Source organism: Ictidomys tridecemlineatus, chromosome 9 (genome assembly GCF_052094955.1).
Source record: "Ictidomys tridecemlineatus isolate mIctTri1 chromosome 9, mIctTri1.hap1, whole genome shotgun sequence".
Lineage (NCBI taxonomy): Eukaryota > Metazoa > Chordata > Mammalia > Rodentia > Sciuridae > Ictidomys > Ictidomys tridecemlineatus.
In genome coordinates, this window is record NC_135485.1 from 27194414 (window position 1) to 27220190 (window position 25777).

The window sequence follows — 25777 nt, forward strand, 5'->3', positions numbered from 1 at the left end:
AAATTACATACATAGTCCGCCATCCATATACGTGTTTGCAAAATGCACATATTCAACAAACTCTGGACCAAAAATATTTAAAAAGATCATTGTATCTGTCCTGAACATGTACAGACTATTTTCCTTGCCATTATTCCCTAAACTGTAAAATATTTATTTACATACCACTTCCATGTATTAGATATTATAAATAATCTAGAGATGATTTAAAATATATGGGAAGAGGTAAATAAGTTATATACAAATACTCTACCTCTTTATATATGGGGTTTGAACAGTCCTAGCATTCATGAAGGTTCTGGAACAAATCCCCCAGAGGTACCGAGGGCCAACTGTACAGAGAATATACCCTATGTAGTCCTCAAGTCAATTTAAAAAGTTTCGAGAAAATATTAAAACAAACTGATAAGCTTATAAATATACTTTGGCATGTATAATGCATATACTATATGCTTATGGTAGGTTACAAAGCTTTACGAAAAAATACTGTATTTCAAATCCCCTCTTTGATCTTTATATAAATAAAGTGATTTGAAGAATAAGTCTAAGATCCCCTGGTACTTAGAAGTAACATTCTAGAAATGTGAATTTATTGACAAGTATATTATTTGCCATATTCAATTCTTTTAACAATTGTTATAGTCAAGTCTACAGGTTGTCCAAGTACTTTTAACCTTTCTGGGTGGTTCTGGACTACTTAATGATGAAATACTGACAGGAACAATAGAAGATCTTTAAAGGCTCTGTAAAATTTGTCATGTATTATCGATTAGGCTGAGTAAAGGAAAACAATAAAAAAATCAATTGCTGAAAGAAACAAAAACATCTAAATTCAAATGATAAAAATGTTCTTCCATCTGACTACCCCCTAGCTGTCACACTGTGTGTGATTAAGGCTAAAATGTTACAATAATAATTATGACACACTCAGGTGTATAATTCTGCTTCATGCTGAGCTCCTTGGTTTTTCATGTGAAAACTGGCATAACATCAACCTTCTCCCAGACTTTCTATGAGGATGACCTGTAATGAATGCAAAGTGCCTACAACAGTGCTTTAGATACCATGCATGCTCACATAGGACAGGTAATGTCTTCAGGAAAATCTGAGTACAGATAATCCTAACAGAATCTGCTTTGGATATGACTTCCAATTTTTTTTTTAATAAAATTAAGCATACCTAAAGTAGAAAATCAGAAATGCAAAAGTGTTCCAAAATCTGAAACATTTTGGGTACTTACGCAACACTCAAAAAGTTTAGAACTCTGGAGCATTTCTGACTGTGAAGATTAGGATTAAGGATCCTTAACCAGGAAAGTCAATGCAAATATTCCCAAGTCTGAGAAAGTCGGAAATCTGAAATCTAAAACACTTCTAGTCCCAAGTATTTCCAAAAGGGAATACTCAACCAATAAAGAATTTATACTGCAGTAGTAACTTCAAATGCACAAGTATCTGTAAAGTGAGTTTCTCATCCTGTTGTTCCTTGAATTGATGAACTGTGCCATCTCGGGATGGTTAGGCTGCTGAACCAATCAAAGCCCACCTTCAATTGGCCTATTTAGCCTAATCTTCTTGCACTTTCTTTGTTCTGGGAAGACAGTTGTCATATTTTTATGACTCTATTTCTCAAATTAGTTCCAATGTACGTAGCATCAGCATGAGGCCAGTGTCTTATTCATCTTTATATTCACAATGGCTAGCATAAGCCTGGCACAAGGAGTTGCTGGATAAAGGAACAAATGCCCAGTGACTCTGCTCATCAAATTCCCCAAATTGAGAATATGATTTTAAATCAAATTGATTCCAATAATTTCTTGGAAACTATGCTTAGGTTTTATTTTACTTAAACGTACTCATATTTTTAATCACAACAAATTTAACTACTCCTATCAGTCAGTACTCTGAATACATGCCAACCTGAGCATGCCTATGCTGAAGATCCAAAGTCCAAAACCTTTTGAGCATGAGATGATGCTTCAAGTAGAAAATTCCATTCCATGAAACTTTGTTTCATGCTCAAAATTATCGAATAAATTGTATAAAACTACCTTCAGGCATGGAGTTTAGACTTAGAGCCCATGCCCAGATATTTCATTATAGATATGATCTATTCCAAAATCCAAAAAAGTCTGGAATCTAATCCAAAACACTTTTGGTCCCAAGTATTTCAGATAAGGGAGATTCAAACCATAATGAAAAATGCAAACACATAGGAAGAACTGGCAAGTTATCTATATTACCTCACCAATTGGGGATCCCTAAGGGCAAGGTTTGAGTATCAGCAACAGATTTCGATGGCTCATGAGGTAGAAACCAGTGAATTCTGTTGAGAATTCACTCTGCATTCCAAACCAGTGGTAAGTCCCTGTTGCAATACTTGAAATAATATCTGTGCCTGGAAGCATTTATAAATCCTTAAAAATCTCTCTCTACTGTAAGATGAAATCTAACATCTTAAGGGGAAAAAATCAAAATTTAAACCTAATTGTTTTGATAATGGAATAAACTTTTATCCAGTAACAAAATCTAAGAGGAGCAGAAAAGATACCTTCAAGCAGTTTTTTCTCTGAAGAGACTTTAGAAGCAGCAGCAGGAGCCTGATACAAGAAGTCACAGAGGAACACGGACTGGGTGGCATCTTGATTTAACCCACCCTCGGAATGAATGTCATGTTGAGGGAAATCTAGAAAAATTAAAGAAACAATACCTTGGAAATCCAAAATGCAAATAACTTCCTTTTGTTTATGAATATTTAGATGAGTTTTGAGCTAGAAGAAAAATGACTTCAAATTTACCCCTGAATAAATGCAGAGCAATTTATTTTACTTTGCATAAAATTTGCAAATAAGCACTTAAGTCATACTTGTTATTCATATATGAAAAATCGGATTTAATTTTGGTGAAAATGATTATGTGGGATTAACTATTTTCATCTCACATTTATGAGATTAAAGAAACTAAAAAAAATACACTTCCTCAACTTTTTCTGGAAATGGTATAACAGAATATTTTGGTAATTACATTTTTCTTCCTTCTAATTTTTTTATTTTTTAAGTTGAGAAATAAACAGATTTGTGCTTTCATCCTTTAAGGGATGCATCAGAAGAAAGTGGGTTAATTCAGGGTAAGGGACAAACCTGAGAATTTGTTATGATAGAGAAATTCCATTTGCAGACTCTGCCCAGCCTTCTTGGCCAGGAGATAGGGGGTGCTATGTACGGGGTCTCCAGTCGCACACATGACATCAGCTCCACTGAACAGTAAAGCCATCGTTTCCAGCACGTCTGGTTTCACTACAGCAGCACACAGAGCCTAGCCATGAAAAGAAAATATACCTTTTAAGGGAAGTAAATATGATGCTACTTATTACAATGAATGAAAGTCTCACTATTCATTTATGAGATGAAGATTTTATTCAGTGTTCCCTGAGGCAGCTAATAATAACTAAGCTCTGAATTAGGCAATAGGCACAAAATGCCTGCTTTGTATGGATTTAAATTACAACTTAAGACCTCTGCATCTCAGTTCGCTCCTCTGTTGCTGTGATTTTCTCCTTCCAAATCTTCCCATCCATCATAGCTGCTTTGGAAGACATTTTTATGCCTACCTATTCTATTGTGGTTGACAATAAGAAAATTCAAAACCTTTCAAATGTAATAATGAAGTGGCCACTAAATGTTCCACCATATGGATGTTATTAATATATTTTTCCTAGCCTAATTAGAAGCTGTAGAATTTTTAAATTATTATTGTGCTTTGGGAATTTGAAAGATAAGGGCAAAGCAAATTCAGTATCTTTTTGTGGGAGGGCAAGGGATAGGAGGAGAAAAAACAGTAAACAGTAACCAAGAGGCAATGAAACATTATTGGTGCATGTTATACATGCAGTCAAATATTCATACTGTGGCACCCTGATTTCACCTGAATGTACAGCTTCAAACCACAGCTTCACCTCCTCCCTGATGGGCTCATCTGGAGGGATCACTTGTGGATCTGTCCTCCATGATGTGAGCTCAGAACAATGTTGCAGCGGCTGCTCCGTGAGAAGGGTAGGTGCACAGAAAAGAAGTTCTAGACACATTCACAGTTGCTGGCCCAAAGGGTTGACTATTCAAAAAGTACTTATCTTTTCAAACCTGGTCTAGTTGACCTCTAGAACTCCCCTCCCATTAGGATCAGAAAGCCTGAACTCTTACACTCAATTTTGTATTAATTTGCTAGGTGTCCTTGAGCAAGGCCTGTCTCTCTGGGTCTTACTTTCTTCTTTCCTGCAAAAAGGCACAGGAAAGAAACAATGGCTATCACCCTTTCTCCTCTGACAGCCTCTATGCCTCCTCCACTTAGTCACATTTCCTCTCTTGCCAGTCTTTCCCTTCAGAGCACACTGTGTATTTATTGTGTATTTATTAGAATCTAGCTGTTTATGGACACTTTCCCCTATTTGACTGCCATTCCCATAAATAAAAGCAGCACATCTATTTGTTGACACAAACATATCCCCAGCACCAGAGTACTCACCAATTTGCAAGTGCACAATAAATAACCAATAACGTAATTGTTTTAAAATTATTCACTCACACTAAAATGGCACTCATTAAGAATCCATTGTATGGGGCTGGGGATGTGGCTCAAGTGGTAGCGCGCTCGCCTGGCATGCGTGCGGCCCAGGTTCGATCCTCAGCACCACATACCAACAAAGATGTTGTGTCCGCCGAGAACTAAAAAATAAATATTAAAAATTCTCTCTCTCTCACTCTCTCTCCTCTCTCATTCTCTCTTTAAAAAAAAAAAAGAATCCATTGTAGAGGTAAGTTCCAATAGGTAAACTTCCCTAAAAATATTTAAGAGGAATATAGTTGCTAGCCCTCACTCAAAACCAATACTAGTGTGTTAATTCACGGCAACTTCTCACTTGAGTATGTCAACTATAACTGACTGACAAGATTCACATTACCATTTAAGGAGAGAAAAGAATGGGGGGAAGGAAAGTCTTTGTTCTCCAAACTCACCAATTACCTTACAAAACTCATAATTTACACTTTATGTTGTAGAACTCTGGCATACAGAATTAGATTAAATACAATACTAGGCTTATGATGCCTTATTATTCCATGAATGTCCAGTGTAATGTTCAGTTATTGCAATAGTCTAATTAGCACCCATGAAGACACTATGAAAAGCAATATCAAATATTCATAAAAACCTACATCTAACTATTCAGTTCCAAACCTCTTGTCCAATCTCCCAGGTTTGGGCCCACCTCAGGAATCCATGTTGAATCTTTCATTACTTGCTTTTTTTTTTTTTTTTTTTTTGGTACCAAGGATTGAACTCAGGGTCACTTAACCACTGAGCTGTACTCCCAGCCCCCACCTGACCGACCCCTTTTTAAATATTTTTAGTTATAAATGGACACAATACCTTTATTTTATTTGTTCATTTTTTATGTGGTGCTCAGGATCGAACCCAGTGCCTCACATGTGCTAGGCTACAACTCCAGCACTCCCCAGATCTTTTATTCCCCCCCAAGCCCTTTCTTAATGTTTTATATTGAGAAAGGGTCTCACTAAGTCCTTAGAGCCTCACTAAATTTCTAAGATGGGTCTCAAACTTGCTATCCTCCTGCTTCAGCCTCCTGAGTGGTATGCGGGGTGGTAGTGTGCATCACCACCCTGGGAACATCTTTCATTCTTTATGAGCTCTTACTTTAAAATTAGTTCATGAACTCACTTTACTAATACCAAAGATACACAAAAAACAACTTGCTTTAGGAATATTGAATCAATAGAATAATAGCAAAAGTCAATTTGTATAGCTAACCTTTTATATGTGGACAATGGTCTTTATTTTGTAAATGTATAGCATATGATACTTACCCCTAAGATCCTTACCCAACAAGCATTACCATTAGAAATAGTAGAGAAGTGAATACCATGGAATGATCATCTGAACACTTATGAAAACAGGTATATAAAGGTATATCCTGTAAATGCCTTTACACAGCAAAGTCTCCTAACACATAAGAGATGAAGCAGCAATTTAGAACCTAAGAAGGGGTAGGAGCTACTTAACAAAGCCCTCTGCCTTCATATTTTCACCAAAAGACCAAATGAGTAGCACGAAATCAGCATGAAAGCATACAGAATCCCTAGGCCACAGCAAACAAGACTCCAAACCAATGGCACTGAGCAAATCAGAGCTGGAAATTAAAAGTTGAGTGATGGGGACTGTGGTTGTGGCTCAGCAGTAGTGCGCTCACCTAGCAAATTTGAGGCCCTGGGTTTGATCCTCCGCAACACATAAAAATAAATAAATAAAGATATTCTGTCCAACTACAACTAAAAAAGTAAATATTTAAAAAAGTGATCAGTGATACAATAGCAAGATAAAAAGTATAGCACAGCTAGGCACAGAAGCGCACATCCTTAAACCCAGCAACCGGGGAAACTGAAGCATGAGGATCAAAAGTTCAAGGCCAGTCACAGCTACTAAGTGAGATCCTGTCTCAAAATAAAAAATAAAATGAGCTAAAAATGTAGCTCAATGGTACAGTGGTCTGGGTTCAAAACCTAGTACCCCCAGCATAAAAGTATGTCATAATCTCTGTCTGAAAAACAGAAAGAGCTGTCAAAGTTTAAAGATTCTGGGGAAGATTTGAGTTAAGTGGAAACAGTCATGGAAGAAATGTCCCTCCCCTCTTGGTAATGAATCTTCAAGTAAAACAGTGGAGAAACATTCTCACAAAATAAACGTAAATAAAACCATAATCGCATCAAATAGTACAAGATTTTTTTTTTTTTATCAAGAAGCTTGTCCTGTGTTCAAAAAAGCAATGAACACCATATCCATTGTTAGGATTTACTGAATACCTTATTTAATTCTTCTTTGGTTAGAGATGCCAAGAGAGTCTTTCTGAATTTCCCTTCTTTGTATTTTTGAGTAATAAAGTTTTTTCTCTTTTCCACTGGTGAGTCCATGTGCAATTCCTCATCCTTTTGAAGGTTACCAGCCCAAAAGTCATTTGCTCTTTTGTTTCCAATGATGATAAAAAGCTTAAGTCAAAAAATAAATAAATAAAACATATCAGTTCATAAAATGTATTTGAATCTGCAAAAAAATTGGACTCAGATTATAAATTAAAGCACGACTTAGTATGAAATACAAGGGAACACACGCAAGACTCCACTCTTTCAAGAAGATGAAGTGTGAAAGCAGATACTCTATTTTTAAAACCTGCCTTCCTGCTCTGAATAATGGCAAAACGTCAGCTTGAAAAGAAACTGCAGGCAACACACACTGCTGCAAAAGTCAGTTTATTCTTTGAAACTCACACTAGGACGGAGCAGGTGGGCTAATGCCATCCTTTGTGAGCAGTTGTGGAGGAGGAGCAGAAAGTGGAGAGAAGGGACAGCAGGCTAGATTGCACCACAGTCAGTGGCAGAGCCCGGCCAAGGTGAGGACATTTTGCCAAATGTCTTTATTCACTTTTTTCATATTTTACCATGCTGATATAAAAGAGAGATTTGTCCCTTTCACTACCATTAAAGCTCTTCCTACTTTTTACTTATAAAATAACTATCTCATTTAGGAAGATTTCTGAAAGTCTTACAACTCTCAAACAGGCTATAAGCATAAGCCATTTTTATAAAGCCAGAACTTCATCAAAGAGGCTATAAAGAAATTCACACCAGGCATTGCCTATCTATGTCTTCCCCAGTCTCTGCTCACCACCAGTTATGCAGGACTTACCTCAATGAGCTCGTTGCTCCAAATGCTGGCATCCATTTTTAGACTTCTAACCTTGGAGTCTTTTGGTCCCAAAGATCTATGTTCTCCTGAAGTCAACAACATTTCAATTTCTACTTTAGTTTGCACATGATTTTATTTTGTTTTCCCAAAAATGAGTATAAGTTTCCACACCTAAGTGTGTGTGTACATATCAAAACCAACCAGCACTTACTTTCTTATATGCCAACAGCACTAAGAGTAGTCGTCGTACTTATACACAGATCATAACCAAACACAATGAAGATGATACAACAAAGATAATGGCAATCATCTTCATCACTGACCGCATTAATATAAAACTATATTATTAAAAGAATATGTATGCATGCATGTATATGTGTTTCTCTGTGTGTATACACACACATGCACATGCACACATACACACACTTGGTAATTAGCTAGAAATCACTGAAGACCTGTTTAAATGAGGCTGTTTGAATCCTATATATGTGAATACAGACATTATTCCTAATAATGTTTTTAAAAGCTACATCTCTAATAATAAAGTATTTAGAAATATGGATTCTTCATTCTACGATCACACCTGGAAGAGTGTAACAGCCCAGCATTCTATTATCGTCAATTCAATTAGGCTTTATAGTCTAACTGGTGTCAACTTACATATCAGATGCTAAGCTGAAAACGAAAAAAATTACATGACCTTGAGCTTGATGTTAAGGACCCTTTTTCTTATGAGTAGTGAAAGTTCATTCCTCTCTCTTGTTGAGAGGTTCTTTTCCTCCTTTCTTGAAGGTGAAATCTTTTTAGAACACAAAGCCCTAGAATTCCCATGATAGATAGATATCTGCATTGATTTGCATTTTTAAGAACTACCTAAAGGCAGTACCGAAAAAAAGAAAATACAGAGTTAAAAGGGACTGCTAGAAAAGCTGAGCCAAGAAAGGATAAGATCTAAATTGAGGCAGCAGGAGGAGAAGCAAAATGGACAGGATAGATTTAGAGATACCATGAAGATAAAACTGGTGGGCAAGGGTGAGCTTTAAGAAAAGCAGAAGAGTCGAGGGCTTCTTAGGTTTGAGTGCAGGGCAGACAGTACTGCTTCATACCCATACAGGCAATTTATGAAAATGTGCAGCTTTAGGCAAGGGGCTGGAGCAGCAATATGGGCTCAAATTTTGTTGTGTTGTTGCTGAGGTGTTTTTGGCAAATCTAAGTAGAGATTCACTTAGGTAAATAAGTATGAGTTTGGTGTCCAACAGAATGAGAATCATCTGCCTATAGGTGAGTGATGAATTCAACCAAAAAAAAAATAATAATAATAATCACACAGGAGCTCCCAAGTGAAAGAGAATTGAGGATGTAACCAAAGAGAATAAATATACTATAGGGGTGTGAAGAGGAGAAGCAGCCTGAGAAAGGATGACCAGCAGGCAGTACGCACACACTGAGACAGAAGGTACTGTGGAGGCTGGGGGAGGATGGAGATCAGAAAAGCATGTTGGACAAAGGTCTGGAATACTGCAGAGAAGACAATGAAGTTAGTGGGGCAACACAGAAACCGAGAAGTAAAACACATTGGAATATATGGCCAAAACATATTTATTGGAATAAAGAGGAAATAAAGGTGAATTATAGGATGCTGAAGGAAAGCAAAGAAATTAAAAGAATAAAGAAAACGTGTGCAGGTTACCATGTGATCTGGAAAGTACCTCATCTTTGAAAAGTAAAGACACAGAATGGAACACATAGGACAGACTGAGAGTTTTCATAAAACCTGATCAGACTTATGCACGTTTCCATAATGGAGCAGAAAAAACCATGGCTAAATATTCAAGAGATTGAATCAGGAAGAGCTGAAGATCCTAACGAGGGAGGAAAGAAAGGCAGTGTGAGCAGAGCAGTGTGGGAAAACACAAAGCCATCTCTTCTAATGAGACTGAAGAGGAGAAAAGGAGGAGAAAAGTATAGCACAGGGCTGAGTAGATGTTTTTCAGTGCTGCAATTCAGGCTGCTAATTAACCGGTGAGGAAAGTTATCTTGGTATGATGAGGAAGGGACTAGAATAGAGCTCTAGAAAAGAATAAACACTCTAGGCAACTGATGTGGCTTTCCCTGCTCACTGTCCCTGCTCCAGCTAAGTCAGGACTGCTCTCCTGGATTCTGTCATTGAACCTGCGCTCAGGTCTAGTCCTGCATTACTGTACTCTTTACAGTTATTATTCACACATTCTTGGCAGAAATGTTAGGACTTCTATAAAATCCTTTTGATTCCCCACACCAGCATGGTACTGTTTATGCTTGGTGAATTGTGTGTGTAAAGTGGACAGTAGTGGGACACAGTCCCAGAAAACTGCAGTGAAGATTGGACTATGGCTAGTTTCTCTGACACATTGGGGTCCATTTCTCTCTGCTCACTTGCATAACTGAGCTCCCAAATACACTGAGATGCCATATGTATCTATACTGTTATACATAAAATTCTACATACTATCCTATTTTAACAGAAACCAGATTCAGCACACAAAGCTTAAAGCATAGAACAACCTCAATGCGAAAAATGTCTTACAAAATATGGAAAAAAAGGAACAATCTTCCATGCAAAGATGCAAGTTTGCTCTGGGTATGTTCTAAAATCTAAAAATTTCAACATTGTGTTTTTAAAAATCTATACATGGACCAGGAGACACAAAATAGGAGTACACGCTTAAAAATCAATTTTTTTACATCTGAGTGATGCATTAGAAAAGTTAAAATTCTATATTTCTGAATTGGACTAAAACTCAATAAGCTTTCTCTGTTTTTTTTTTTTTTTTCACCACCATTAACTAGAACACATTACATATGACGACACAGCAGTCAGTGCCAATCTGCCACAGAACAGTGATGAGCGTGACTTGTCACTTATTACCTGCACACTTCTTACAGATGACAACACACAGGTTGATGGACGCCCAGTCAGGGTCTGGGGCTTTGCAATCTGCACAGCTCCTGTTGGACTCATTGAACCAAATCTTCTCTGCTACTTCATAATCAGAGAGCGTTTCTGCTATCGACTGCTGCACAGCTTCAATCCAGTCTTGTTTCTCTTTTTCGGACTCGGCTGTAAAGCTGAAACAATCAACATTTCGGCATTATCCATCTCCCTCGTAAAGGCCAATGAAGCAGTATGCTCAGTTTGCATATTAATTTCAGTCACAAATTAAACAACAGCTTAAAATTATGCCCACCAGGCAATTCTGGATTGTCTTTTCTGTTAAAAATCATCTAACTTAACAAATCAGCTTCTTACTTTCTAATTTTCCATGTTGTTTATGACTTTGTTTACATATCTTAAAACAAAACTAACATACACATTTTTCTCACCATAATATAAAAAATTACTTTGTGATGGTCAAAAGCTTAAATGAGAGGCCACATTTCCTAAACTATGATTATATAATAATCAATGAGAAATTGGCCAAGTTTCAGGACTACTGGAATATTTTACCAAGCAAGTATGCCATAACAGTTCAGAGCTAAAATTATCAAAAACACCCACCAGAAATTATGATTTTTTTCATATTTAAAAAATAGATTTTTTTTTAAATTAGAAGAATATCCAGATGGCTTAAAGAGATTGAGAAACCAGAAAAGTTTTAAGTGGTACTATTCTAACGAATTTCTAACTCATTTTTAGTCATGTTCTGACTTTTTCTGGTTCTTGGTATTTATTATGCCTCTGACTGAGGAATAAAACATTAAATAGTAGTTCAATCCTTCAAAAAAGATTTACTGATTCCCTTCAGTGTGCCAAGGAATGTGCTACATATACAACTAATGAGCAAAAAAATAATTCATCACATTAAAATTTTGCTCTCAAAATTAAAATGCTTTGAATTACAATGAAAATAATAGATGATTAACATATTCTAAATAATCTATAAAAATAATCAGTGGCCTACATGGCTATATTTTCTGAAGCACTCCATGATTCAATCATAACAATTAACAAAATTCCTAGCTTACAAGTGCTACTAGATACTGGTCATAGCCAGTATGTACATTTTAATTTGAGGCTAGATTCTGGAATTATGGTGGGGAGGGGTATCAAACCCAGATCACTATTTGATCTTTTGGCTAAGGTCAAGAGACGACAAAACCCAGGGTTTTTCAAACAATAGGCAAGAGCTCTATCATTGAGCTATGGGTACCAACCCTAGCTTGCTGTTCTTTATTTAATCATTTCTTTCTCCAATGTTGAAATAGTGGTCAAATTCTGACAGACAAGTGCATAACAGAGTTAGTAGCATCTTTGAAACTGTCAAGTGATTCTTAGTCCTTCAAAAGCAGAGAACAATTACTTCTGATCGGCACATTACCCTGGAGTATGTTGATTATTTGAGACAAATGAATCAATGTAATTGAACTCAAAAACACTGACTTCAGTCTACTACATTTACTAAATCTATGGAGTCTTTATATATTATTAAAACTCATTAAGTAATTTAAATTAATTGTCATAATGCAATTACTAGACTATCACAATATAATAAATATATATCAAAATGCTAAAATACTTGGATCAATAAGTGGAAGTGATCCATTAAAATCAGTATTCTCTTGAGCTCTCCCTGGACAAAAAGTGCATGGAGCAACTGTGCTTTCAATCAGGGATCAATCTTCAAAGAGGTATCTGATAAGCAATAGGAAGGTAAGCAATACAATTTAAAGCAATGTAATATGCTTTTTTTGTTTTTTTCCATCCAAAATGTGAAGAAATTTGTGAAATAGTTATTGATAAAATTTAACATACTCACCACTACTACCAAGAAAAAAAGAGGTATTAAAAGAAAAAAATGAATTTTTTTTTTTTTTAGAGAGAGAGAGAGAGAATTTTTAATATTTTTTTTTCAGTTTTTTTTCTGCGGACACAACATATTTGTTTATATGTGGTGCTGAGGATTGAACCCAGGCCACACGCATGCCAGGTGAGTGCGCTACCGCTTGAGCCACATCCCCAGCCCAACAATGCAAATTTTATGAAATAAGTATCTTTGCAAGTTGCCTGATTATTCAGGTCACTTTTAAAAAAATGTTTACTATAGGCTAGCTAGTAAGTCAGGCAATATGGAAAGGTTAGAAAACAATTTTAAATGTTCAATAAGAGATGAAATCACCACTAGCATTATAAAGATGTATCACACAAACTTTCTTGTAGTAGTATAAAAATAAAAAATATTTAAAGACACCTTACCTGAAACTCCTATAGGGGGTAATTATTTCAAAAGACTGTTTCACAGTTCGGTCCACTTGCTTTACATTCGCTACATTCATAGGAATTACAGTAATACCAAGTCCACTCTTAAAATCCTAGTGTGGAGAAAAAATATAAAAAATTATAAACACACACACACACACTCTGGATTCTGAAAATACAGTCTTTTTTTCCTAAGATTCAATAACTTCTACAAATTTTACTACATGTATAAAGAATTAAATATATCCAATTAGAAAATGGATTGAGTTTTCCTTTTTTTTTTTTTCCTTTTCTGGTAGTCACTTTCAATATAATAACACCACTGTGCCATTCTAAGCTTGGCATCCGGTCTATTGATAAAGTATGGGTGTCTTTCACATAAAAGGTAAGTTGAGAGTAGGCCACAGACACTAACATATACCTTGCTTTTGAAAGTAGTCACTACATTTACCTTTATCCATTCTGTAAAGGAAATTAATAATTAATAACCCTTACCATGTTTTAAGAATTTTTCTAGGGGGGGAGGGCCAAAGGACAGTATGAAATTAGCACAAGTACTATTTATATGAAAAGATGGAGAAACTGAGGCTCAAAGAGAGAAGGTAGAAAGTGCAGCTGATTGTACATGTGGAAAGGAACTGAAGCCCAGGCTGCCTGACTGTCCTTTGTTTTACTACATTGGATTATCTCTGCCGGGCCACATTATTTTTCTCCTCATTTACTCCCAAACAAAGGCATTACCTGTTTTATGAAGTATACAGTTTTATCTCGCATTCAATATTTTATTGTTTTCTTCTTCCTTCAATCAAATTCTTTAAAAAGCTTGTCTAATGCTACTGTGGTATGAAAATTACCATTTTTCAACATCTACATCTACTGTATTCTACTAGTCTCACAAAAAATTACAAAATTATTCAAAAGGTTACAAAGAGACTGCATTATAAAAGCACTAAAGTTTGTAACATATTATCTGCTCGTATGGGTTTTGGAATTTGATTTATCAAATAAATAATCTCAACACTTTATAAAATATAATCTGTGCTTCAAAGGAGGAATTATCTATGTGAACAGATTTAGATTAAATGTACTCTGAAAAATATTGGTTCATATTCAGTAAGGACACTTAGCAAAGACTATTTAGAAAGATTAATTGAATGAAGCAATTCAAAGACCTCTTCTCTTTGTCACGTTTGTTACATGAAAGAAAAGTAAAAATCTATTTTCCCATATCTCTTATACCTATGCCAGGCCATAGGTTTGGTCAATACAATATAAATAACTGGTGGTGGGGGTTGGCAGGCAGACACATCTTAGAAGATGAAAGCCTTTCACCCCCCACATTTCCATCCTCTTGGGAAATGACACCTGAAAACATAAAGACATGTTAGAACTTCAGATTCCTTGAAAGGAGAAGCCTCAGGACAAATATTTGTGACTGGAAGATGTCAGAATGTGGAAAAACCAGGAGGACCCCGTCCAGTCCCCAGATAGCATTAAAACTCTCTGGCATGCTTCAAGACACTAGTTAACAGGCTGGGGGTGTAGCTCAGTGTTAGAGCCTGGCATGCCTCCGGAGGCCCAGGATTCAAACCTCAGCAATATTCCCCCCAAAAAAGATTGGTTAAAACAGATCCTTATCTTTTCAAGTTGTCTGTTAGGATTTTGTGTTTAATATGAATCCATTCTTGAATGATAAGTAAAAATCAAGTAAGTTTAAATCAAATTTTCCCCTACATGTAAAGATTGAATTCAGAGTTTTTAGTCACAAATTGTAGAAAGGCTTTAAAAAAAAAAAATACAGATTTTCAGTTAGAATAAGAACATATTTTATTTAGAAAAGAAGTCATCAACTGAATTTTTTTGACAAAAGAACAAATGGCTCATCTTATTAGGGAAAAAAGGAAGAAACTGAGAATCAGTAATACAAAAGCAAAGATGCAGAGGAATGCTAAGTGTTGTAAAATAATTAGAATGGGAATAACAGTTCTACTTTGTATATTTAGCCCACTGAATAAAAAAGAGTACATAATACACTATATATGGAGGAAAGAGAAGTGAAGTTTTTCCAATCAGCCACATTTAAAAAGCTATAGCATTATCAGCACAGGGTTTTACATATTAAGTTGAAAACACACACACACACATACACGTTCCCTATCACCCATACCAAAGATTCTGCTGCATAATGCAACTGCTGCATAAATTCCCAATGCTTGTGCCTGGAAACTGAAGCCCTTTTTTATAAAGAGGAAAGTGAGGAGTACCAAAATCAGAGTTTTTAAAGTAGCTTTATGATGGCTCACTTTGGTACAGAGATAAACCCTAGAATAAAATAGTATACTTGGATTGTACATTCTTCAAACAATTCTCCATGATGAGGCTTTTGACATGAGCTGGATATCTGACAGCTCCAGATTATATTCTCGGATGGGGCCCTGACCTGCAAGTACTCTTATATGTTGCTAAGGGCAGAAACACATAATAATCTGACCATTAGACTAGCAGATGGTGAGAATGACAACCTTTTATGGAAAGTGATGAGCCTCATCAAGGCTCCTGCTTTAATAGATGGCCCTGCACCTCTACAAACGAGTCATGAAATTTCTGCATCTAAAACTGTGATTTCTGTTGAAGTAAGAGAGGACAGGCTCCATGCTCCAAATTTCTCCCAAGCAAGGCAAGGTTGATTTTCTTTTAGCATGGAAAATTGTAACCCATTTATCAGCTACTTGCCATGGCCATATGGTTTTGAGTAATTAGAGTATCCACAAAGCTCACCAGCACAAATTGACTGTAAAATATACTCCAGAGTAACAAAATAAATGTCAGTGCTTCTGAAAGCTATTAAATAAGAAACAACTGCACTTCCCATTAAAAATATTTTTGGTAACATTAAGCCATTTTTCTCAAACAGTATTTCAAACATATTGAGAATATTTCTCATTACTAAATGCTCATCAAAATTATCTGTGGTGATCTCTCCTTCCCACTTGAGATATTATTCTATGCATCCAAAGGCAGAACCTAAGAATCTTTAATTTACAAAAACAAAACTTCAATCCCAGGGGCTGGGATTGTAGCTCAGTGGTAGAGCACTTGCCTCAAAAGCCTGAGGCACTGGGTTCCATCCTCAGCACCACATAAAAATAAATAAATAAAGATGTTGTGTCCATCTACAACTAAAAAATTAAAATAAAAAAACTACAACCCAAGATCAATACTGAGAAACACTGAATTAGATGGCAGAACTAGTTACAGAATTTAGACCCTATGATTCTACAATACTTCAATATCATGACATAAAACATTTCTCTCATGCTTTGTATTGAATGAAAAAAAATCATGCCTTCAGTGCATACAAAAGCCATGTGACATTATTAAGACCACTGGTTAAGAATAAGCCTGCCAAAACACAACGACATGCTGGCCCATCAGGATCCTAATTGTTCCGGGTGCCAAATCCTGTGCTAATATTTCAGAGGTTTTAAAAGCATCTTCATTGCACTCCATAATTGCTTCAGTATCTATTTAGGTAGCGCTCTGAAGTTTATAAACAGCCATGAGCTCTCATTTGATTTTCTGAATTACTGTATGAACCAGGGAGAGATGATACTGCCATTTTTTAAATGGGAAAATTAGTTCTGGCAAAGCAGTGTTTGTTAAGTACCTAGAGTGTGCCAGATATTTTGCTAAGTCCTATATCTGCACAAAAGTAGAAGCAAGGTACTTGCCTTGGGGAAACTTAAGAGTCTGGGAGGGAATAAGAGGGAGTTGTTATACATGTAATGAAAGAAAACGGCCTGTCATAGGCTAAGCACTGAATCCAATCCAAAAGAGAGACTTGTGTCATAAAAAGGCTTTCCAAAGGAAAAAGAACAAAATTCAGGCCAGATTATATTCAGATGTCTGTCTCTCTATTTCAGTTCACATGTTCAAAATTAGGGATGATAATGATACCTGCAGCATCCCCTCAGTGAGGATTATATTAATGCAGTAAAAATGCTTAGAAGAATACAAGGCACATGGTGCATCTCACATATGTCTAGTTTATTATTATCACTGTTATTTTCTACATCTTAAATTTAAAACCAACCAAACATTTTTACCTATTAAAAAGTTCATTACAAGAAAAGACAAGGTCAGAGATAACTACCTGACATAAATGCATTTTTTTTCAATGGAATGAAATGTGAATGTTAAATGTTCATGAAAATTAAAAATAAATTACCCATTAACTAGGAGCAGATTGTGAACTCTAGTCTCATTTTGAAAAATAAGCACAAATCAAGAATGAGCCAAACAGTCAACCTTTAAAATGCTATGAACTGGAATGAAAAAAACAGCACGTAAATTTTGCAGGTAAAACTGTATTATTGTAGAAAGTAAGAACTAAAAACATATTGTAGAGTAAGCATTAGTTCACATTTCCTTTTCTGTGACAGAATGCAGGATCTCAAAAAGTATGGATCCCACCACCAGCAAAATGACAAGCACATGTGGCTTAGCAGATCTGGGCACTGAAATGGTGGCAGTAACCAAGTGGGCAATGGGGTGTGGCAGGGAGACCTAAGGGACAATCTTGGCTGATCCACTTAAGAGCAAAAGACCATTGATAAGTTATGTAGGTTATCTTGACCTCAATTTCCTCATTTATGAAAATGGAGTAATATCTACCTAACAGAGCATTGTTACAAAAAGTAAATGACAGCTGGGATGTAGCACATGGTAAAGTAATTGTCTACCTGTAAGAGGGTGTGGGTTCAATCCCCAGCACTGTGCAAAAAAAATGGTAAATGAATAAGTAAAAATCTTAAAAACTAAAATATCTTGACAACTCTTTTATTTGAAAGTTCTAAATGTAGAATTTATCTTCAATAAAAATGTTTACATTTTATTTATAATGGACTGAAAGTATTTACAGCAATTATTCCATACTAAATATTCAGATAGTATTCATAGTAAATATTTATCAAGATACTCAGATGAGTTATTTATATAAATCTGTGGCAACAGAATATGGCTAAAATTACGCTTTAAAACTACATACTACAAGGACAAAAATGAAAGTTTGATTACTAAACAGAAAAATTTAGGAAGCATTTGTTAACCCCAAATTTGCTGAAATCTGAAATCTATTTTTGGAAATACTGGATGCTAGGTTTCCCTGCCAGGAATTTAAGAACTCGGTGCTTAAACATTTGTTGAAAACAGATGTGGCATTGTATGACATTGGCACCAGACTTCCTGGGAAACACCAGATGCAGAGTTTGGCCAGATACAGAACCCAGAAAATGCGAGGCCACCACCTACATCCTGCAGTTTCTTTCTCTGCCACACAACCCAGAGCCCTATGAGGCCTATTTAAATTCTATTAAAGTTTCCTTCCTATGCCAGAACACCAGGGGACATTATGTTGGGGGAAAGCAGGGGGATGAATTTCTTGTTATACCCTGATTTGAGAATGCTTAATCAAGTGAGTTTATGCAGTGCAGATCTCAATGCCACAATTATCATCAAATGGATACCCAAACCCACCAAGCTAGACATCTGGTTGTAATGAATTCCCTAATATTAACACGATATTTTAAAAACTCATCAGGAAAAGATGGGAGACTGGCTGTCAGTAAAAAAAAAAAAAAAAAAAACGAATGGAAACCAAAGTATATTGTCTTAAATTTGCTCACGTCCATTTGCAGAAATTCCATCCAACTAACAATACCATGTATGTAATACATATATTTCAAAGTATGTTCACATTTGATTATCTTGTTTGAAATTTTTGTAAACATTGGCTTGTTCAGTATATCCATATCAAGATAAATAACTTGGAAAATAATAATTGTCCCACAGTACAGAAGATCTATAAACTTTCAAATATTTTTTTCAAAAATTAATTATGCCAACAGAACTTCTGTAAGACAAAATCTAACAAGAAAATAAAATCCCAATGAATAAACAGAGACATAAAATGAAAGATACTTCATAGTGAAAAAAGTAATTGAAAGTGAAAAAAAAATCTTTTTAAACTGTCCAGTTGGAAAACATCTATAAGTGATCATTAATTCAAGTAGGATCCACATATGTTTATGGCGTACAGCTGCTGGTCTGGAATTCCTGAGCACACAAAAATGAATAACATAAATATTCATGCTATTAATTTGGGATTGTAAATACTATAATTCTCTATTAAGACTAAACTGTAACTGATAACCTAGTCACATAGCTAACAGCATTTTAAATATTAAAAAAAAGGTCACAGGAATTCTTGGCCCCAAAAAGAAAAAAATATATATATATATGACAAGATAGAAGGCTGCATCTGAAAGGCTATAAGAAATTTTACATCCTTATCACTGTGTTACTCCAATCAGAAAGTAAGGTTCCAAGGAGCAGAGATCTTGGGGATTACCACTGCCCTAACACCTAAAGCAGTGCTCTCAAATGAGAGGGGGTGCCCACATTTGCTAAACAGACAGATGGATCTAGAAAAACAACACTGTACTATAGCCTAAGCAAACCGTTTTATACAAAGTTGATATGATAATGTGGAAAAACTGCCTTAATCATAACATACTACAAGCATATAAAACACCGCAGAGAGAAGAAACTCAAGAAAAGTGTAAAAATTAAAACAGGGCGGGGCTGTGAGATGGCGCTAACCAGGTAAGGCATGACATTTAATTTATGTGATAAGGGCAGTGCAGGGTTTTGCCACAGGGTAATCAGGTAAAGATTTTTAGTGTCAGTTTTGACTATCCATTTTCCTCTCAACAAACATTTTTACATATCTCCTCATGGTTTTTCCTACTTCTTGTAAAATAAAGCCTATCTGAAAAAAATACAAAAATAAAAAGGTGTGAGGCAACACCTAATAAAACATTTCCTAAGGTACTTCTCCTATGCAGCCCAAGGGCTACCGCAGATTTCAGTTCCTATGATGTGCTAATGAATAAAAGGGAGTGAAAGGGGTTAAAAAAAATAAAGTAAACCTTTGTACTTAGTAATTAAGAAAACCAGAACATGTGTTAAATCCACACTGACGCACATTAGTTATAGAGTTAAGACCAGCCAGTGAACTGTGAAACCCCCTTATTGCCCTCCTGCCACTTCTGGAGAAGAGAAAGGGAATTTCAAAGGTAATGTCATTAATTACAAGTGTTTTAATAATTATTTTAACTTGGAAAAATGTACACTTTCGATTTGGTATAAAAGATTCAATCTCCCATCTTTGCGGTGCACGAGCTCCTTCTTTCATGACTCTTCAGCTCATGCTGCTGAAAGGCCCAGTCCTCCACCTCTGCCCACTGTCACTCTTTGAAGTGACCACCAAAGTCAATTACTAAAACCATGCATACATTAAAAGACATAAAACAGGTAATTATTCCTGTGTCACAGGTTAATTTCTTTATTTTTTATTCTCTCTCTGCAATTAAGTTATGTGGGCAATAAATTCACAGTTTTAAAACAACAAAAATAATTAAACCTTATTGCCTAGCACTATATTAGATCCAACACAAATGAAGATACACAACTTCAATCCTCACACTCTCTGTAGCTTTATAATGAATAGATTTTTTTTCTATCAGCTTAAAAATATATACAAGATTACTGTGTGTGTGTGTGTGTGTGTAAAATTTTTAGGAGATGCATCAAAATATTTCATTACCTCTTGTGGTTTGGTTATGAGGTGACCCCCAAAAGTTCATGTGTGAGACATCAAAAATGTTCAAGGTGATATGATTGAATTATAAGTGCTATAACATATTCCACAGACTAATCTATTCAATGGATTAGTAACTGACAAGACTACCATATTGTGTCACTGGAGGTGTGCCTTTTGGGTTTAAACTTTGTCCCTGGTAAGCTGAGCTCTTTCTCTTCTTCCTGGCTCTCATGAACTGAGTGCTTTCTTCCACCACGCCCTTCCGCCATGACTACAGAGTCCACCAAGTACAATCTCTGAAACTAGAAGCCAAAATGAACCTTTCCTCCTCTAATCTGTTCTTGTCAGGTCTTTTGGTCACAGAAAAGGAAAGTAATTGACCTAGGGATTATAGTTTACCAGACAAGGTTTAATTTAAAATCTGGACTTTACAACTCTAAGCTTGGCTTCCTAGCAGTTAAGTCAAGCTTTCTAAAGTTTAGGTTGAAAAGAAATTCAACATCATTTAGCACTTTTCCTAAAACACAGATTGAGGCCCACACTGGCATAAAGCCCTCTGCACTCAGGAGAAAGACAACTTCCTTCCTTGGCAGGCACCGTATACTTCACATAAGCTCCTTCAACATGTGGGATAACCAATAAGCCACCATCCTCTGGAGAAGAAGGCATATATCAGAACATAAAAATCTATGAGGCTGCGATGACATGGGCAGGACCTGAACTTATATGGCCTTCCTTGACTTCTCCACTGGGGCTGGAGCCAACTCACTCCTTAAGACTTCACTCAAGCACATGTGCTTTAAGATCTGACTCCATATGATGAGATACAATTATAAAATTAAAAAATAAAAAACAACAGTGCATCCAAAAACAACAATGCACTTTTTAAAGGTACATATATAGGCATGTCAATGCGTACAAAAAGTCTTGAAATGTATGCATATCAAAAATGTATTTACTTATCAAAAATGCAGAGGGGTCCAATTTCAGTGCTTCATTTTTTTTTAAGGAGAATACATTCATTACTTAAGTACATGGAAGTGTATCTAATTAATAGATTTCTCTGTAACTACAGCACAATCTAATATAGCACTAAGCTCATCATTCATTATTGGTCTTGTGTAGCTTTTCTTCCTTCTTAGTAAGAAGAATGCCCAACCTGGCACACATTATTTATTGAGTGAATACCCCAAAACTAGGCAAAGAAATGATTGACAAAAAGAAACTCTGGGCTATTTCTAAAAGGCCCAGAGTCAAAAAATTTCTTTTCAAACTAGACTTTATAGCTTGGTATGACTGTTAAGAAGACAAGAGTTATGAAGTCTAGATTTTAAATCAAACTTTGCACGGTAAATTCCTAAATTACTTAATCATTGTTTTCCTCACCTATAAAACATAGATGAGAATATCTTCTTCCTACCTTAGTAGGTATGATTAAAAGAGAATATATACAACTAAATTAGCATAGTACCTGATACTCAATGAATGGGAATCATTATTGTGCCTTTCATGCTCAATCACTAAAGAAATAATTTCATATATTTTTTGCTAATCAGAAAGTGTTAATAAAACATTTAAAATATCTGCCATCTAGGAAATAACAAACTTGACAATCTTGCTAATGTTAGCAATGAAACAAAAAACATGAAGTCTATCAGGTCCGTAAAAGTGAAAAAAATGAACAATTCTACAGAGTAACTTCCATACAGATACAAGCAAATCATGCAATTTAAATCTTGACTCCAAAAAGAAAAGTTTTAATCATCCAACTTCACAGACTGAAAATGCTCCTATTTGGTTCATACACATTATTAAGCTGTACATCACTGTTCTTCTTGAGGAGTATGCTAACTATCCAAGTTATTAGTATGCCGGCAGTGCTCAATGATGCCTTCCACAGTTAATTGGCTAAGAAATCTTATCCAGAAAATTTAATGAATAAGTTCACACTGAGGTTCAGAGGATGCCTTGGATAAAGATCTATAGCAATTAAAAAAAAAAAAAACCCTACTGCTTGTTTTGAGTGGCTATCTCAATTTTTGTTATAAAAACATGTATACTTTACCTTACCATAACCCATTATAATTTATCATAAAATGAGTTCATCTTAGATCAGAGATCCAAAGCACATGTTTAATTCCAAAAATAATTATAAAGAACCTAATATATTCTAGGATAAAGATTTAAAAATGAAAAGGTATCCTCCCCAAAAAACAAAAAGAATTTTCTTTTATATATTAAATTCCAGAAATAACTACAGAAAATATAATATACAAAATCAAAGAAAGCTAACAAGGCTCAATAAAACTTTATTTCATCATCAATCTCCTCAAAAATATTTAAATTCTTTATTCAGTCTTTTCATATTAACCAAATTCAATAACTCAACAATTCAAATATGTTTTATTTATGCACATGTGTGTTAGAAAGATATGTTTGTACATATACACACACACATATATATGCATTTTATATATACACACATGTATATATGCATTTTATATATACACACATATATCTCACTTATCTCTAATTAGTTTTCCTATAAAAAATTTGCTAAAAAAAAATAAAATAAAATTTTCTAAACTCAATTGACTATGTTACCTGTTTTTATATTTTTTCCCTCAAAAAAGTAAAAGAGGCTAACAGGTACAGAACTGGGTCTATTTCATCAACATCTACATTGGTTCTTTTTTTTTATATAGTTATGTATGAACAGAATGCTTTATTGTGTTTATTCTTAAATGGTGCTGAGGATTGATGACCCAGTGCCTCACTCAGGCTAGGCAAGCGCTTTGCCACTGAGCTACAGCCCTAGCCTCTATATTGGTTCTTTTCATTTTTTTTTTTCTTTTTCTTTTTTTGTCTCTCAGTTGTAGTTGGACAATATCTTTATTTTATTTATTTATTTATTTTTATGTGGGGCTGAGGATCGAACCCAGGGCCTTGTGCATGCTAGGCAAGCACTCTACAGCTGAGCCACAACCCCAGCCCCAACACCTGCACTTTAGATACTTATTTCTTTATTTTTCTATGGTGCTGGGGATTGAACTCAGGGCCTTGTGCATGCCAGGAAAACACTCTGCCACTGAGCTATAGCCCCAGCCCCTATATTGTCTCTCTTGTAGTTTTATGTTACTTCAACTAAGGAATGTGTTTCAAAAATTATTTAACAATTCTATTTTCTTAGTCCCTTAAAAAAATGTGATATCCAATCTCAAATATGCAGACACATTTCTGAATCAGAAAATTTAACAACTCTCTTTGTTACAATTAGTACAGAACTCACTGCAAAAGAAAAACTAAGACACTAATAATGCTGACAACTCACAATTGTTACTATAATCAAAGAACATCAATCAGCAATTAATATAGCACTGCTCACCTGTTCATTTTTGCAAAGCCACACGTTGCTTCCCTTTAACACAGTAAAAATTTTGGCTTTATATCCTCTCAGTTCAAGATATCCACACTTCTCAGGTGCAACAGCTGCTTGAGACTGGGAAGTGAAGGACTGTGATTTCAATGCATTTAATAGTATGCTGATCCAGTCATTTCTCTCCTCTGAAAATAGACAGGAGAAAATACATAAGTCTATATATAAGTCACACAGATAAAAAAAAAATGTCATCAAGGAATCCGCTTCCTTGGATATAGATTATTCACAATTTTTTCCCCCCACAACCACATTCTAAACACTACTGGGGGCAGGGACAAGAGTCCAGCCCTCTAAGGAAAAAGTAAAAACAGTTACTACTTGGTTGTTACAGAACCAGTACCACTGGCTTCTGGTTGCTTATTAGAAGTACAAAATCTCTGCGGATGCAGTGGTGCACACCTATAATACCAGCAACACAGGAGGCTGAGGCAGGAGGACCACGAGTTCAAAGCTAGCCTCATCAATGTAGTAAGGCCCTAAGCAACTCACTGAGATCCTGTCTCTAAGTAAAATATATAAAAGGGCCGGGGATGCCACTCAGTGGTTAAGTGCACCTGGGTTAAATGCCTGGTACCGAGAAAAAAAAAAAATAGAAATATAAAATTGCGGCCCCACTACAGACCTTATGAATCAGAACCTACATTTTACAAAGAACTCCAGGCAACCTATATCCTTTTTAAAGCATGAGGAAAACTCCTTCAGATGATTCATGAGACTGGATTTTTCCTTTCAGTAGAAGAAAGTAATACTGCAACCCAACAATTAATAATTGAATATAGCAATTCAATCACCAAAATAGCCCCAAAACCCAGTGTCATAACACTGCCCTGAAATTCATCCTTCCATTCCACCTCCAGTAACAGCAGCGGCTCAGCTAGCAAATCAACACTTGGTCCTCTCACTCCTTCCACAAAAGTTAAGTGACCTTCAACTATGCACCACACACTGTGTTAGGAGCACAAGAATTTGATTTGGTCCCCAAAGACCAATCAAAGCTATAAGTCAAGTTAGATATGAACACATAATGGAACACAGAATAGTATAAATGTCATACAAATGGTATCAAATAATATATGAGTCAATTCAGTTGAGGTAAGTGATTTGCTGAAGGTCATGCAGCAAGTTAGTATTAAAATTAGGACAATCAAATGTTTTAACACTCATACAAATGTTTTTGGCACCATAGGTAAAAAGGGTTATTTGTGCTAGCTCTTGTGGATGAGGAGCAATTCTAAATGGGTTTGGGAGAGGGAAGAGCAGAACAGAATTTTGAGCAAGGACAACACAAGAACACAGGCAGGAAGAACCAACATCTGTTAGGGACTAACTTAAGTAGATTTATAATTTTGAACTCACAAGGAAATACTGGGAAATACAGCTAGAAAATCTGCACTGCCTTTTTGAAGAATTTTGTTTTTATTTCAGAGGCAAAAAGCAAAATAAAACAAAAAAAAACATGTTGGGATTCTTAGCAAGGAAGGACATAATTAGTGTCATTAAGAAGATGATGAGTGGGCTAAACTGGAAGCCATGACCAAGAGTGAGGCAGTGGAGCCTGTACAGTTCCAGGAGATGGAAGCAGAAGAATGTGGAGGGCAAAGCATGGCTAAGGATTTGAGTACATCTGATGGATGTTCTAGAAAATAAATAAAGAATACAAGGTAGCTTGATGTCACAAGTGGGCAGG

General features: G+C 35.6%; 1 protein-coding gene across 4 annotated transcripts in view; it reads right to left on the bottom strand.

Annotated features, from left to right (window-relative positions):
• The window catches only part of Arap2 (ArfGAP with RhoGAP domain, ankyrin repeat and PH domain 2), a 206563-nt gene that overhangs the window by 111046 nt on the left and 69740 nt on the right, over positions 1-25777 (bottom strand). For all 4 annotated transcript variants that reach the window (XM_078021176.1, XM_078021175.1, XM_021722720.3 and 1 more), the window contains exons 9-15: positions 24037-24215; positions 12986-13101; positions 10661-10860; positions 7753-7838; positions 6873-7055; positions 3141-3315; positions 2552-2686 (exon numbers count right to left, since the gene is read on the bottom strand). In XM_078021176.1, coding sequence (XP_077877302.1) covers positions 2552-2686; positions 3141-3315; positions 6873-7055; positions 7753-7838; positions 10661-10860; positions 12986-13101; positions 24037-24215 — 1074 coding nt within the window. The remainder of the gene's footprint in view (positions 1-2551; positions 2687-3140; positions 3316-6872; positions 7056-7752; positions 7839-10660; positions 10861-12985; positions 13102-24036; positions 24216-25777) is intronic.